Here is a 16,538-nt window from a genome sequence, read left to right on the forward strand (position 1 = left end):
GTGCGCAGCCCTTGTACGTGGGCTCATGTCCTCCATGCTCCTCTGGTGTCCTGACGATGAGGAGGAGACCCCACCATTATCACCTTGCAACTTCTCAAAATCTGCGTTAGAATTCACAAAATCCCAGCAGTAAACGTCGCTTTCCCCTGGCTGTTGCTTTTGGGAAGTGCGTGGGCGACGGGTGAGAGGTTCACTTGGACTTGATGGCTTTCCATTAAGTTGTAGACAAGAATCACAGGTACACAGCAGCCATCTGGTCTTTTCGACCTCTCTGGTAGTAGGAAAACTCTTTTAAGCTCCAGGTTTTTCCATTCCTGTTTGGATACTGCAAATAAAAACCCCACAGGTTCTGCTACTTTGCTGGCAGAGAAAGGGGAAAAAGCAACATCTCTTGTGACCACTGGGCCTAGATGGAACTCAAACTCAGTCTGTCCAAGACTGACTTGTCAGGTTTTCATGAGGGAAGATTGGTGAAGTGATATAAAATCTGCCGGATTGCAAGTAAATTCCCGCCTCTGATTTTTATTTATTTATTTAAACCCGAGGTCCTGCAATCTTGGTAAATGAGGGGAAACACATCAAAGCCCCCCTGAGCGGGCTGACATCGTTTCGTTTTTGCATGGCGCCTCGTTCCTGCCTTTTTGAGGCTTCCAGAGCTGTTTGCGAAGCTGAAATCCTAGCGGTGCGTTTGACGGCGAGCGGGCCTGGCACGGCGGAGCGCTGCCGGTCCCACGCAGCAAGAGGACTTGGCTTCGGCTCCGTCTCATCGGCACCTTTGCTGCGATAGCGCCCGCGTTCTCCTTCCCGGGGGAGAGGGTTGTTGTGCTGCTGGCGTGGGCTGGAGTGACAAGTGACGGGGGCCGCGGGATTTGGGGGGTGGGAAGAATCACAGTCTGGAGCTCAGAGGCTGAGGCAGTTTTAAAATCAACAGTTTCGCTTTGATTTGCGCTGATTTTCTTTTCCGAGTGAGTAGCAAAATGGAATGGATTGTTTGATATGGGGTTTTGTTTGGTTTCTTTTGTCTGTCAATGCCTGAGTTTATTATAGATAGTTCATTATAGATGGGCCAGCATTGCCATAGCTCAGAAAAGCCATGTTCACGGAGCGACTCCGCTTCCCCGCTCCCACACGCTGAGTCAGCAGAGCTCCCCAAAATCAGGTGCTGAGCAATGACTCCCAAGTTCACTCCCTGTTTTTTGGAGCACTGTTCCTTTCTTCAGAACAGAAATAGAATGTTGTTTTTCCCCTCAGCTGTGCTGTCATCATACTGCTCGCGCCCATTTAGATGTATATGTGACATTAAGGATTATTAGGGGCTTTTATTTTAGGAAATGAACTTGCATCAATAAAGTGTTCTTAAAAGCCCTGGATGTTCTTGGCTGTACCTTCAGAATTGACTTCTGCAAACTCTTCAGATACCAACGGAGAAGAGAGGAAGGAAGTCAGGCGGTGGCCAGAGCGAGCATTAATATTTTAGCCTGGAGCACAGTCTCGATTTTGCCTTTCTCAGATGGAACACAGATTCCCCAGTGCCGGTACCTCCAGTGGGACTGACTCGATAACCTTTAGCTGTAACATTGCAAAGACGACTCTGACCTCTAAATATAGATTTGGATATTTATAAATCCCGTGCTTTGTACACACAGCATTCGGTGGGACGTAAACAGCTCCAGCAAATTGTATTTACCTCCAGCATGGAAACAAATGCTTGATTGCATCACATGAGCTTGCTCAGTGACTTTTATTTATATACTGCTGGCCACACCAGGCAGGGAAGGGGGGAATGCTCCCTTTTGTCTTTCGACCCCTAGAAAACGCTGGAGACTTCTCTCCATTTGCCCTCTTAAACTCTTTGGTAGGATCTTTACATCTTATTTTATAGACTCGGAGTGCATACATGTAAATACACACATTTCAGAGTCATGTGGTGTACTTTTCTCAAGAATAACAGACGGCAACTTTATGATCTGAGTGATTTTATTTGAACACAGCTGTGGCCTCGTGATTTAAATATTTCAATAAATTTTAAACTAACTAGATGAGAGGAAACAGTGCGGGGAAAACAGGTTAGAGCACGGAAGGAGGATTCTCTGAGGACAGAAGCAATATGGGCTCTGCATGAATATTCCTGGCCTCGTCTTCTTCTCCTGAAAAGGTTCTTGATGCTGTCCTTGGTCAGAAAGCCCGTCCAGCATCCTCTCCTCATTGCAGAGATGCTCTTGAAGGCATCAGAGGTGGATGGAGATCAGCGGGGGGTGAGGGAGAGGTGCTGCGAGCTTAAGTGTTGCTCCTCTGGGTCCTTTGGCTAAACCACAGCCCCAGGCTCTGCGAGCGTGTTCAGGCATCGCTGCACCTTCAAGCATCTGGTTATGAGAGGACTTTGAGGAGCTTTTGGCTTCTTCCTTCAGCAGCGTGAATTGGTTGTTTTCCTGAGGTGTCTCACGATGAGGGGCAGGAGCTGTAGGAGCTGCAGGAGCAGACTGCAGCCTGGGCTTGCCACAACCAGGTTGTTTTGAAGTGATCACAACTTCCATTTGGTGAGCTGTATCCTCTCAGTGTGCCAAGGCGTGGTGTGCCCGCTCCTGTGTGAATCACAGAATCCCAGAATGTCAGGGGTTGAAGGGCCCTGGAAAGCTCATCCAGTGCAATCCCCCCATGGAGCAGGAACACCCAGATGAGGTTACACAGGAAGGTGTCCAGGCGGGTTGGAATGTCTGCACAGAAGGAGACTCCACAACCCCCTGGGCAGCCTGGGCCAGGCTCTGCCACCCTCACCCCAAACAAGTTTCTTCTCATCTTTAAGTGGAACCTCCTGTGTTCCAGTTTGCACCCATTGCCCCTTGTCCTGTCCCTGGTTGTCACCAGAAGAGCCTGGCTCCATCCTCCTGACACTTCCCCTTTCCATCTTGATCCCCAGGAATGAGTCCCCCCTCAGTGTCCTCTTGTCCAGCTCCAGAGCCCCAGCTCCCTCAGCCTTTCCTCACACGGGAGATGCTCCACTCCCTCCAGCATCTTGGTGGCTGCGCTGGACTCTCTGCAGCAGTTCCCTGTCCTGCTGGAACTGGACACATGTTCCGGTGAGGGCCAGGGGAGAGCTGTGCAGATAAAACCAGAGCTGTACTACAACCCAAAGAGCTTTCCCATCCTAAAGCCACCGCCATCAGCCTGTTTCACAGCATCATCCTCATGTGCTTCACTTTATTTCATGGTCCTCCTCCCACCTGTTACCCCTGCCTTGGCTATGTGCTTATAAATCTCCCCCATTCCTTGGCATTTTGGTCATCTGGGAGGATATGGGGAGTGCAATTCAGTGTTTCTAGGCGTTGTTTGCAGCTGTACCAGCTTTTGGTGATGGTCGTTAGATGGGCTTCGCAAGGGCAGTTTCCCCTGTGCAAAACAGTTTAAAAGTCCGCTTTGCAGAAGTAAAAGAAGCTTTGGAAGTTCATTGCATTAAAATCTCTTTATAGGGTCAGGCCCTTAATCATTTTGTGCTGTAGCTTCTTCGTATAGAAAATGGAGGTAAAAGACTGTTCCTGAAAGACCAAGAGGTTTAATTTAATCTGGGCCGATTAGAGAATAGCAGTGACAATGCTACTATTAATTACAAACAGTGTTTATTAGAGCCTGGCTTTCCTTGTGCCGATGATGGTGTTTCATTTCTTCTTACAGGTCCCCCCGTGTTCATTAAGAAGCCTGTGGACCAGATCGGCGTGTCGGGAGGGGTGGCCTCCTTCGTGTGCCAGGCCACCGGAGACCCCAAACCACGGGTCACCTGGAACAAGAAAGGGAAGAAAGTGAACTCGCAGAGGTTCGAGGTAAGAGGTGGCCTTGAAATGCGCGTCTGTGGATGTAGAAAGAGGGAGAGACTGACACAAAGCAGCTCTTGCTCTTCTTTGGCCGCTCACAGACGCGATAATAAAGGGAGGTTTGGAAGGGGAGGAGTTTTAACAGCGGGAGGAGTGAAATGCAAGCTCTTGGCCATGTCAGCGCCTGGGTTTGTTCCAAAGCAAGACAGAACTTGGCTCGCTTACATTATTGGAGTTTTTTCTTTTGTTTCATTGGGCTTTTTTCCCCTCCTGGGATGTAATATAAAGTGCCTTCTTCCTTCCCTAAGAAACCCCAACTAAGCTGGTATGTATTGAGCTCTGTAAATGTACCTTTCATACTCATCCGTGGCTCATTATTTTAACCCTGGGACATCCTGGAGTAAACATTACAGTTGCTGGCAACCAGGCGCAAGCAATTGGCATTGTTTAGATAAAAATGAGAGTGGAGGAACAAGGACTAGGAGGTCATCCTGTGGAATTTGCTGTGGGACTCGGCCCTGCCAGGCAGCTGTGCGCTCAGAGGAGCTTTGTGCTGTCAGCTGCCCGCGCAGATGGAGGAAGAACAAGGCAGGGGTTCCATTTTAGTTTGTTTTTGCTTGATCCGTTTCCTCCTTCATCACAGTTGTACTCTGAACACCCACCCCCCCGCCATCACCATGGCTTGTTCTTTTGGAGCGTTTGAGATGCACACAGTTGTTTTGGGGGGTCGGGGACAGGGTTTGGCACGGGACGGTTCTCTGGCACCTTGAGGTCAGAGGAGAGACAAGTAGATCGTGTCATTTTTGGGGCAGCTGCTGAAGTGTGTTTGCGAGCGCGCATGCTTGTGTATGTACTGATACCACTGTCAGAAAGCTGGAATGAACCTTCTGCTCGCAGCCTAAGGATACTTACTGTGTGTGTGTCTCTCTTTATCCTCCAGACGATTGAATTTGATGAAAGCGCAGGTGCTGTTTTGAGGATTCAGCCCCTCCGGACTCCCCGGGATGAAAACATTTACGAGTGTGTTGCTCAAAACCCTCATGGGGAGGTCACCGTCCATGCCAAGCTCACCGTCCTCCGAGGTAAAGAGCATTCCTGCCTGCTGTGTCAGTGTCACAGGGCCTTCCGCTCCTCCTTCCCTTCAGACAGCAGGACGGCTGTTACAAAATCCCTGGTTAAGGCACAAAGTCCTCCTTTTTTGCTTAGTTCTGACCTGTCAGGTCTGTTTGTTGTTAGTACCCTGGAGAGTCATAAGGAACAAAGCTAAAACTGGACAACTTTAAGGGATTTGGATGATGTGCTGAGGTTCCTTCCATTCTGAATTATCTGATGACTCTATAATCTTCCCTCCCCTCCAACAAAAAGTCCTTTCCCAGGTTTATGAGCAGCACCAGAAGCTCCCCATGATTCTCCTCAGGAATGTGGCACCATTCATCCAGACACCCAAGAAAACCTTATACCTTGAGTAATCCCTCAATGGGCTAAAGTTGGGATAATTACGCATCTGCGTGGGCTTTCTCATAGTTGGCAGCAACACCAAGCTTTTTCCCTTGTGCAAGTCACCCGTTTTGCCCTTCTGCTGGCCATCTTCCCTCTTCCCAGAGGTCCTTTGCTCCAGGCACTCTCCAAGAAAACTGTTCCCCTCTCCATTTTGTTCTGGTTCTTGGTTTCACTTGTGCCCACCACAGAGGATGTTTACATGGCCGCCTCCTTCGTGTCATCTGTTTGAAATACGCTCCCTGAACTTGATGTGGGGGAGGAAACAATATGCTATTGCTGTGGATGCCTCTGGATGTTTACTGTTATTACCCCGGAGATGTGCACAATTGCCGTGTGAAGCACCAAGCCAGGCTGCTTGCTAGAACTGACCCGTTTTAGGGGAGGAAGATGTGTGGTGGTCTCTGTTCAAACTCTGGGGTGGTTCTGGGTGAATTGTGTGGTGGGGACCTGTCCAAGAGCTCCTGGAGGGAGTTTCCCTTGGGAACGTTGGCTGTTGGTGGAGCAGGAGATGCCACAGAAAAGCCGTGGGCTTTTGAACAGGGGTATGAGCAGTAAGTGCTGTTATTTCTGCAGTGGGCTTCGCTAACAACAGTTCGAGGTGCTCCAGGCAGGCTGCGGTCCTTGTGAGGCCAAGCGGTCCCTCTGCCTGCGTGCCGGTTCCTTTTCTTCCGCAATTTCACAGTTCTCTCCAAGAGCATCTGAAATCCTTTTGTTTGAGCAGACAGCGAGCGCATCCCTGAGAGCGCGGAGCGAAATTTGTGTGCAGATCCCCAGCGTACAGCGGTAAATAAAGGTCAGACGTAAAGGGCACGTGGCAAAGCCCTTGTCCTCCCCTCGCAGCGGGAATATCCCTTCTGCTGCCCACCCGGGGGTCTCCGTCTTGTCAAATGCTGGCTGCCTTCGAGGCTGCAGGCCCGTCCTGACAGATTTGTGTAGGTGCACTTAAAGCTTTGTGGAGCTCCTTTGCCTGGCATTTAACCTTCTGTTGGCAGTGCGTGGTGCGATGGATCTGTCAGGAGGTTGGAGCAGCGCTTTATGACAAGAGTGTGTCTAGCTGCCGTTATCCCAGAGGACCGGGAGCCTCATCCTTCGCACTTATTCCCGTATGTTCCTTGGCAGCTGTGGTGGTTTGGGAGAAGTGCCCCTGCAATCATGGTCCACATTTCTGCCCCTTGAATTGAGCTACAGTGAGGGGCAAGAGAGAAGGATGTCCTGCAGCTGCTGTCCTCACACGTCCCCTGGATTCTTGTAGCGTTTTTAAGGCACGCTCCACCAAAAAAAGCTACAACGTATGGGAGATGATGAGCTGAGCTCAGTGACTCTCCTTGGGGACCAGGGTTCTTTGTACATGTCTTTTTGCAGCTCTTCTTCCAGTACCAGCATCATACACATGTCAGTTAGACAGACAGATGACAGGAGCTACATCTCCCCACTGCCTGACTAATTACTCTCCAGAACATTATTACTGTGTGTTTTGCTCCTGCATTGTGCAGCTTTCACTAGCACTCCTGTTCTCCTTGCCTAACAGAACTTTGTTCAGTAGCTGTGTTAACTGACTGTGCAAGAGCAGCTGGGGTTCCTGGTTCATTAACTTTCGGGGAGCAGTAATTAGCTGTAGACCTGGGCCTGGATGTTGTTGAAGGGCATCAAGGAAGCAGTTTTGTAGCATATATCTCCTTAATGTTTCTTTTGCTTTCACACAGCAAAGATTATCTCCTCTTGATCCACATTTTTTAGTGCTGGGCAAGTGAAAAGGGCCAAGCACAAATCCATTCATCCCCACAACGACAAAGTCAGCGCGCTGGTGTCTATTCCTCTCTCTTCCTCCCCGCTTCTGCATTCACCCACTCTCCTGTTTATCTCTTTCTTTGCAAGGCCTCCTCCTCCTTTCCATCTCGCACTGGCAGAAGGAATGCTTAGCATAAAGCTGGGGGCTGGATGTGAGCTGGCGTTTGCAGAGCTGTCACCTTGGCGGACTGCGGAGCGTGGAAACCCGGGCCCCAGCTGTCACAGGCTCTGCACGGCGGGCTGTGTAGGAATTCTGCAGCCTCCCGCTGGGCGGTTGCAATCACAGTTAGACATACACGTGTGTATCTTCGTGCTATGCACATGCATGAACAGCTACGGGATTTCCTCAGCACCAGTGCAGATAAGTCTCATCAACAGAAGAGGAAAAATAATACATTCTTCTTTCCTAGATGCAGCTGCTGTAGGGATTGAGAATAAACCCCTTTTTATGCACGTGACTGCTCCTGGCTCAGCCCCCGATAGAAACCCACATGCATTCACTCACAAACAGGAAACTGCAGGAGAGGAAACCTTTGGGAGCTTCTGAGAAGTGATGGACACCGTTCAACTATACGATGTCCCTTAACACCAGCTCTGCTGCCTTGTTTGTCCTTCCTGCTCAGCTTCTCGAGGGATCTGAGTTTTGATAGGGCTGTGGAGACTTGCTGTTCTTTCCACAGCTGGCCAGACATAGTGCCTGCAAACCAGATTCCTGCAGAGCCCAGAGGAAAGAAAGGAAAGTGGTTTTGGGAAGCATTTTCCACTTATTGTTGACTCCAGCTGCTGTCATTTTTCATTGTAAGTGAGGCAGAAGGAAGCTGGTTGGCACAGGCGCCCCCGCTCCCAGTCGGTGTGGTTTCGCTAAGCTCCGCACATCCGGGAAAGATATATGTATTTTTAATTATTATTATTATTGCTTCCTGTATACAGATTCTACTTTCTCTCTGCTTCTTCCATAGCCTGAGATGGAGATTGTGGTGCTGCAAAGGATTGTGCCTGAGAGAGCAGGGCAGCCTTGCTGCAACTGCTGGTGCCAGGCAGGGGCCAGACCAGCCTTAGTTCTTCACTCTTGGAGCCGATACAGAGGGTTCAGTGAGGTTACCCTTTGTGAGTCCTTAGGAAATGCAACGTGATCCCGTAAAAACCCGTGCTTGGTCCAGTTAAATGTAATGGAAGACAATTTACCATGCCCTGAGACGTCGCTCGCTGCATGCTGGCCGGTGTTATCTTTGCCCGAGGATTACCGTGTGCTGGAAAATTGAGGAGAATGGGCTATTAGACATGTAAGGTCTGTGGTTCTTACTGTTGGAGTATGACTCAGGCTGCTGTGGACAGGCTTTCAGTACTTCTTTTTGTAGTGATTCCCTGTTGATTTTCTTTTTTTATCAAGTGTTCGTACATTTCTCTAACAATTCTGGCCTCAAATTTTCCTCCTACGTTTCCTACTCCAAGAGGACATCTGGTGTGGGCACGCTTAAAGTTCTAGCGAGATCCCTGCTGTTTTGTTGGGGTTTGTAATTGTTGGCTGCAGATCAGCACAAGGTAAACAGGAATCAGTTCTAGATGCTCAGCAGAAAGCGTCGTGTCCCACAGGAGCGCGTCTCAAAGAGGAGCTGGTCCCTCTGCAATGTTACCGTGCCACTTGAAACATTCTTGGCAGACTTGCCTCAAACTTGACTAGTTTTGTTTGTCTTGTAGTGACCTGAAAATCAGGCCACGTCGAAAGCAGATTAGTCCTGTAGCTTATGAATCATATCAGAGTTATTGTAACTCAGATGCCTTTCTAAGGAGGGTACACAGGGGTACATTAGTGTAGGGAAGGCAGTGTATTACCTGCACCATTATGGGGTAAAACACCCCTATCTAAGCGCCTATTAATTGTCTGTAAGCCTGCAAATTTGTAGTAACATTGTTAGGCTATTACTATTTTCATAGTAAAACTTTCAGATCAAACTAAATGGAATCAACAGTCAGAGTGTGTTACTGAGACTCCTGGCATGTATCAAAATCATCTTTAACTGTGCACTAACAGTTGAGACAGACAGGGGTACATTCATATTGATGGAAAGAACTTGTTGATGTAATTTGACAAGGTGCGCGATGCCGGGATTCCTGTTGGGGAGGCGGCAGCTGTAAGTCTTCATAACAGAGCAGGAATAAGTTTCAAGAGTGCTGGATTTTGATCCTGATTCTGCTGAAAACTGGTGTCACTCAAGCTGCTTTGTCTCTGTGCTCAGTTCTTCCACCTTGAAGGGAGAATTGACTTGCTAGAGACCAGCACCTGTGAGCTGGGCCACGGATCTCCAGAGAAGAGCCAAAGATTCCTCCTCTTCCCTTCAACAGCATCCTCATGGTGGCTTTCTGCATTCTACAGTGCGTCTGAACACGCTCACACCCTCCTTCTCCTCTAAATTATTAAACGACTGTGCACACCCTGCGGGAAAAAGAGCAGCAGCAACACCCGCTTCATCTTTCTTTATCATCCTCATTTCCAGCGCAGCTAATTATCTAAACGCAGAGCTGCCACCTTCTAGAGTGACAGGGGACAGCGAGCGCCGGTCTCCGCCGTCGCCATCGCTGCCGACCCTTGTGTTTTCCGTATGACCGTGTGTGTGTCGGCGCGGGTTCGCAGCTCTGTCCTCCAGCAGGATTTATTATAAATGAACGCTGAAGTGCTCTGCTCTGCTCTCCTCGCCTCCCTCCTCCCCTGTTCTTTCTCACCCTACTTTGTTCAGTGGCCTTGAGATAATTCAGCAGCTTTTCATTGTAGAGGCTTTTAACAACTGAGTCTAAGGGCAGGTGTGAACGAGGTATTTGGGATGCTCTGTTAATACGAGTACATGAAAACATTTGCCTGCGTAAGCTAGTGTGATTTTCAACAGCAGGCACTGCCCAGATGTGCCCTTGAAGCATCTTCAACTTGCATCTTGATTCTTTTGTTCTTGCGGTTGCCTGGGCTGCTTTTAGAAAGAGAATTCACAATCTGAACCGTTCCTTATTTATTCATTTGGTGCCAGGTTTGGGGATCGATGGGGGGGGTGGCATGGCATGTGTGTGCATGTCCTGTGGGGATTGAGTTGAGGTGGTAATTGCGTTATTACAGGGAATACAATTGTTGGGGGTGAAGGCAGTTTCACTTTCCTGGCAGGAAGGAAATCTGAGCACTTGAATCCGTGCAATATGTGGTGTTCCGAGAGGCTTCCTCCGCCGATCTGATCCTCAAATCTGATCACGCCTCTAGTCACAGTTGTTTTAATTAAACTCAGAGGAATTCTGCACATTGTGCTGCAAGATTAACATTTTTGTTTAATTAGAAACACTCAGTAATAATAGTCGTAGCAGGCCTCCCCCAGCACACACACACATGCACTCGTACATACACCCTGCCAGTCAAGAGGGCTGTTCTCTCCGCGGATTAATTGGTTCATGAAATGAAGGGACGCGGGTCTGAGGCAGGTGGAGCAGCATCGCCAGGGAGCGGGAGAAAAGCCGTAATCAATAATGATGTCATCTGCAGCCAATGCGGCAGCAGCTCCGCGGCTCCTCACCACGCACCACCGCCTGGTTGAACAGCAGAGGGGAGGAGAAGCCGTTAACAGATCGCTCCTGGAGAGGCCGGGGTTTTGCAGCACGCGTTATCCTCACCAGCACAGGTTATCCACACCAGCACACGTTACCTGCACACGTTATCCTCACCAGCACAGGTTATCCACACCAGCACACGTTACCTGCACACGTTATCCACACCAGCACAGGTTATCCACACCAGCACACGTTACCTGCACACGTTATCCACACCAGCACAGGTTATCCTCACCAGCACACGTTACCTGCACACATTATCCACACCAGCACACGTTACCTGCACACGTTATCCACACCAGCACACATTATCCACACCAGCACACATTACCTGAACCAGCACAGGTTATCCACACCAGCACACGTTAACCTCACCTGCACACGTTATCCTCACCAGCACACGTTACCTGCACACGTTATCCACCCCAGCGCACGTTATCCACACCAGCACACGTTATCCTCACCAGCACACATTATCCACACCAACACAGGCTGCCTGGAGATGCCCACAATGCCCAAGCGCATCCTGGTGAACTGAGAACTCACAGGTTTGGTTCAATCTCTAGTTAAAGTTGTTTAGGTTTCTATTTAGAATGCAATATTCTGATTTAGAGGTGGTTCAGATGCACCAGAATGACTTCACCTTTATAAAACTCTAAGTTCGTCCATACTGGGAGATCTGTATTACTGTAGCATTTATAAAATGGTATGTGTTTTTGTTTGTGGTCAGGTTCCTTTGATACACGAGAGGTGTGGTTAATACATTTCACTCTCCAGTGAGTCACAATAGATCCTTTATAACTCTCCAACAATGGTCAGAGGAAGGAAACAATGAACATTTTAAAACACACAATTGAGGCATTTAAAACCTTTTCTTCTCCGCAGTAGCTGTGCACTGCTAATAACGGTATTAGTCAAGAGTTTCTTGGCCACGGGTATGAGAGCACCACACAAATCTCTAGCTCTGCATTCATGTTTTCAGAGATTTTTAGAAGCTGAGTGTGGAATAGCTCGTACCCAAAGCGCGGGGGTTTGGAGCTGCCGTGGAGCCATACTGGGGTCTGGCGATTCTGCTTTGCACTTCCCGGAAAAGCCACCCACCGTACCCAGGACACTGGCTTTCTCTCTTGTTCCACCGTCTCCGAGTTCAGCCACACGTAGTTTTACTCCGTTTCTCCTGATACGCAACGTGCCACCAGCAGGGAATGAGCTCTTGTGTTTGCTGTTGGCAGGGATGGTTCCCAACCAAGGGTTTCCAGCCCATCTCTTCACCTTTTTAAAAATCCTCTCTGTTATTTCCCTTCTACTCCTTCACCTGCTCGCGGGATGGATTCAACACCATAGATTGCCGAGTCTGCGACTCCTCAACACGCCTCATTGGCAGTGACAGAAGATCCCTATAAAGTCCCACCCTGGCGCCATCATCTTCCTTCCAGGCCGCGCTCCCCAGAGCCTGATTTTGTGGGGGAAAAGCTGGCACATTCCTGAGCCGCACCAGCCCGTGTAGGACAGCTCTCTGCCACACAAATTAGGAGGTTGTGACAAAGATGATGAGGGAAGCACTGGGGTTTTGTATTAGTTCTCACAGATTAGTCAGCATCGGTTCGGATTGCCCTCGTCACCCTCATTAGTGAAGGCAAAGGCAAGATGGAGAGGAGGCGGGAAGCTCGGTTGGGCCTGGCTTCCAGGTGCTGCCGCCACGTCCCTCTTGTAGGGCAGCAGCGCTCTGAATTAATAGATCTACAAATCACACCCTGTGTGACAGCACTTGGCTTCTTGTTGTTATGTGTGTCCCCTCTGGAATCTGCAGCTGGATGATATTTTCCTCTCTCTTCTCTCGTTTCCACTGTGGCTTTGACAGGCCTGTCCACGTAGTCGCTTTCATTATTTCTCTTATTATTTCTCGGCTTGTTTTGTTCGGTGGGGTTTGGAGGGAGAGGTTACCCCCTCCTTTTAAATGTGGCTGCGGAGATGGACTCTGCAAGCAGGGTCTTTGCCATATGTGTGCACAGTTTCTGCCGGGAGAACAAATAAGTGCGAGTCACGTACCTGACAGGGATTCGGTGCAAGACCTGGAGAAACCTGGAAATTACTATCCCCATGCCCCAGAGGGTTTTAATAGATTGTATTTAAATTTAGAATCATCTTGTGAGATGTTAGAATAGTCACACAAAATGGACAGGCTGGTAGGTTTTACTGTATAACGTGTTTTCGCAAAGTATCTGTGGACCATTTACTGTAGCCTTGTTTTAAATAGCATTGCACAGAGTGCTGGGCAACAAGTCCCCCTGATGTTTTATTTCACTGAACAGCCCCGTCAGCTGCCCCGCTCCCTGTTTAACCACTTTTCCTTTGTTCTCCACCACCAGAGGACCAGTTACCCCCCGGCTTCCCCAGCATCGATATGGGGCCGCAGCTGAAGGTGGTGGAGCGGACCCGAACAGCCACGATGCTCTGCGCCGCCAGCGGGAACCCCGACCCAGAGATCACTTGGTTTAAAGATTTCCTGCCTGTCGACCCCAGCGCGAGCAACGGGAGAATCAAACAGCTGAGATCAGGTAAGGTCTCTGTGGGAGATTGGAGGAATTAAGACCTAGATGGAGCTGTGAAGAGGCTGCTCAGAGGTTTCTGAAGCAGAAGAGGGGACTGATAGACACCAGCCCCACTGGTGTGGATTGGGGCATTAGGTTTTCTTTGGTTTTGGGACTCACGTTCTTACCGAGGGAGTGGTCGGAGTGTTTTCCCCTCCAGCCCATCCTCCTGGCCTTCCCCGCTGCCTGGTTGCCATGAGGGGAATCTCAACCGGGAAGCTGGTTCCCATCCAGGAGACACTGTGGGAAGTTCACTGGATACCAGTGCTCTTGCGGCTCAGGGAGAGTGGGGACTGGATAGGGCTGAGGATTTTCTCCTCAGACCAAGAACGGGGTGAGGACAAGTAGAACCGCTATGCAGACGTGGCTTTTCAGGCCACACACACCTGGGATAGGGTCTGCGGTTCGCTTTCTGTCGAACCTTGGTCCTGTTGGTGTGAACCGAGCCCCTCAAAGCTGGCGCTGAAGAACAGCTCTTGAGGATCTCTCTGCATCCAGTCCCTGCAGCCATGGCTGGAGAGCACTTTGGGCATCCTGAGGTGACCCCTTGGTGCTGCCCATGGAGTGATCTCCGTGAACAGATGTAGCCCAGCTCCGTGGCTCCTCTCACTTCTCCCTCTTTCCCCATCTGCTTGTCCATCTGTCTCTTTTGTTTGTTTTATGTTTGTTGTTTTGTGTCTTGTGTGTCAACGTGACATCTCTTAATATTCACATTTCAGGAGCTGTTTTTACACTGGTAAAATTTGCCAGTTCACTGTGTGAGAATGTGTGTGTGAGAATGTGTGTATGTGTGCGAGGAGGGCACAGGTGTATTCATTTGAAAATACTACTGAAAAAGCACTTGCATTGATTGCTGCAAAATTAAACAAGCTTCGGAAGCTTGACCTTTTAACAAAACTAAGCCAAGGAATAACCCTTCTCAAATACCAACTGCTTTGACCCGGCCTAGAGCAAACGTGTCTGTGCGGTTGGACCGGGCGAGCATGAGCGTCGCTTCGGCCACTCAGAACATTCATTTGGCCAAGATGGAGCATTTTCAGGGGTCTTTTTTGGACCGAAGAAACCAGTTCTGAGCACTGAAATGCTGGGTCTGAGCATCAGAGAACGGAACCGCCTGTTTTGTTCTCTTGCCTTGTTTGGCAAGGATTCTGTATAAAGGTTTTTAGTTCTTTGTGCCACCAGTGGAAAAGATTCAGTGTAGTTCCAGTTCAGTGTGGCTTTTATACACCTGCATAAACACATCCTTATTCAGTGAAGCAAACTTACAAGCAGATACTTAAACTGCTTTGTTGAATTAGAATGGATTGTCGAATCTCACAAACACAGATGAGATTGACCTCCCTGTTTTATCATAACAGCTGAGGCAAATGCAAATTAAGAAAAACCCAATCACTCAGCATAAATAATGAGAGGTAAACTAGAATTATATCGTGCTCTGTGACCGTGATCTGAAGTGTGAGTAATGCACGGGCAGATTATTTTTAATACATTTATCATCTTGCTCGAATGCCTTTATGCTCTTTAACTGGGTTTGATCGGGTGTTTTCCTTGAAGCCACCTGAGTGCTGCATTTTTACTGCAGCGCATTGCTGAGCGGCAGGGTGAACTCTTGGCCTTTCCGATAAATCAGAAGATACCTGCTGAGAATTAATTTCATTTACAGCTGCTCTGAATTAGTGAACTGTTGAAACCCTGAGGCCTCCCTGTTGTCCTTAGGGGTAGAAACCTGTTGATGTGCGAAAGGGAGCGCAGGTTCCTGGACAGCCAGGGCTTCTGAATCCCCCTGTTTCAGCTGCTTCTGTGGCCTTTCAAAACTCGCACGTTCTGTGATGCCAAAGCCTGTGAGAATGCAAAATACATTAACGTTAGGGTCATCTGTACTGTGTTAGTGTTTTAGTCAGGGGAGGGGAGTTTGTTTTAAGACAAGGCAGAGCAGATTGAGGTGTGGATTTGTAACCCAAGTGTGATGTACAAGGTGACGCCTGTTTGAACGCTGATGGTGTGAGTGCTGCTCAAGTCAGAACTTAATTTAAGACATTTATCTTTCCAGAAAACCACCTTTGCTGCCAGAAGTGTGGCACTAGCACACGTTAGGGCATTAGGTGCTTCAGGACACTGCTAATGAGCTTCAGTGTCTTTCACCCACAGGTCATCAGAATGACTCCAGCCCAGCTTCTTGGGGATTAACAATTACACCCAGCTAACGAGCCCTCTGTGAACAGGAGTGCAGGGAGGAGGAGCGACCCTGGGACTAAATCACAACTTCGCTTTGCGCTAACGGGCTTAGCAGAGAAAACAGCGACTGTGTTGTCCCAAAGTGCTGGGCTTTGCTCCCTGGTGAGACAGACAGGACAGACACCCAGATTCTCTCTTGGAGATAAAGTCATCGTGCTGCTTTTATTACGAAGGGCGTTGAGAACTGAATTTATATCAATATATGAGTTAGTGGCGGACATGCAGATTAGCTCGTTAAAAGGTACAAGTGTCATACACAGAGCTCTGCAAAATTGGGAAGCCATGCGCAGATGCGGTTCTCATTTATATCAAATATTTTGCTGGCGATAGAAATGGACCTCCAAGACCATGGTCGTTATATTCACATTGTCCTATGGACCCATTGTTTTAAGGGTCTTCAATATAATTGGGAAACAGATCATTAAGCATAGAGGGTTTTCTGTATGAAGTATACGTTATATATATTATATATATACATATATATTTTCCATCTCCAGATAAACTTCCCAAGCAATTGGCAATCTAATGGGAATGAGCTCTTGTGTTTGCTGTTGGCAGGGATGGCTTTCTCTAAAGTTTGGGGGTTGAAAAACTGTATTGTCGGTCGAAGGAGAGCGGGAGGAACGTCAGTGTGAGCTCCTGCTTCCTTTGACACACATGAACATCTCTGCCCTGGAGACCCCACTTGTCTAAGCGCTCTTAGAGGTGTCAGAGAAGCGGATATTTGGGTTAAGCGCGATGCCGGTGCTGTCAGGACATGGAGCCGGTGTCCGGTGCTCGGCCGTGCCACCCGGGGGGTGACACAGGCACCTCACGTCACACCAGCACTCCAACCTCTTGTGTCTTGTTGTTGTCTTCTGTTCTCTCAATAACTGGCTATAACAACCTTTTTTTGTTTGTTTTTCTTTTTCACTGTTTTTTTTTAACATTCAGAGACCTTTGGTAAGTTTGCTCAATTAAAAAAACCAATCAAACCGAAAAACCCCAAACCTGCTCATGTCCAGATTTGTAACCCTTCCCCTTGAAACTAATTCCT

The 16,538-nt window shown here is 48.7% G+C and overlaps 1 protein-coding gene across 27 annotated transcripts in view; it reads left to right on the plus strand.

The window, feature by feature from the left end:
• PTPRS (protein tyrosine phosphatase receptor type S) overlaps positions 1–16,538 on the plus strand; it is a 148,313-nt gene that overhangs the window by 67,194 nt on the left and 64,581 nt on the right. For all 27 annotated transcript variants that reach the window (XM_065042577.1, XM_065042580.1, XM_065042589.1 and 24 more), the window contains 3 exons: positions 3,670–3,815; positions 4,747–4,888; positions 13,046–13,234. In XM_065042577.1, coding sequence (XP_064898649.1) covers positions 3,670–3,815; positions 4,747–4,888; positions 13,046–13,234 — 477 coding nt within the window. The remainder of the gene's footprint in view (positions 1–3,669; positions 3,816–4,746; positions 4,889–13,045; positions 13,235–16,538) is intronic.

Source organism: Columba livia, chromosome 27 (assembly GCF_036013475.1).
Source record: "Columba livia isolate bColLiv1 breed racing homer chromosome 27, bColLiv1.pat.W.v2, whole genome shotgun sequence".
NCBI classification, from domain to species: domain Eukaryota; kingdom Metazoa; phylum Chordata; class Aves; order Columbiformes; family Columbidae; genus Columba; species Columba livia.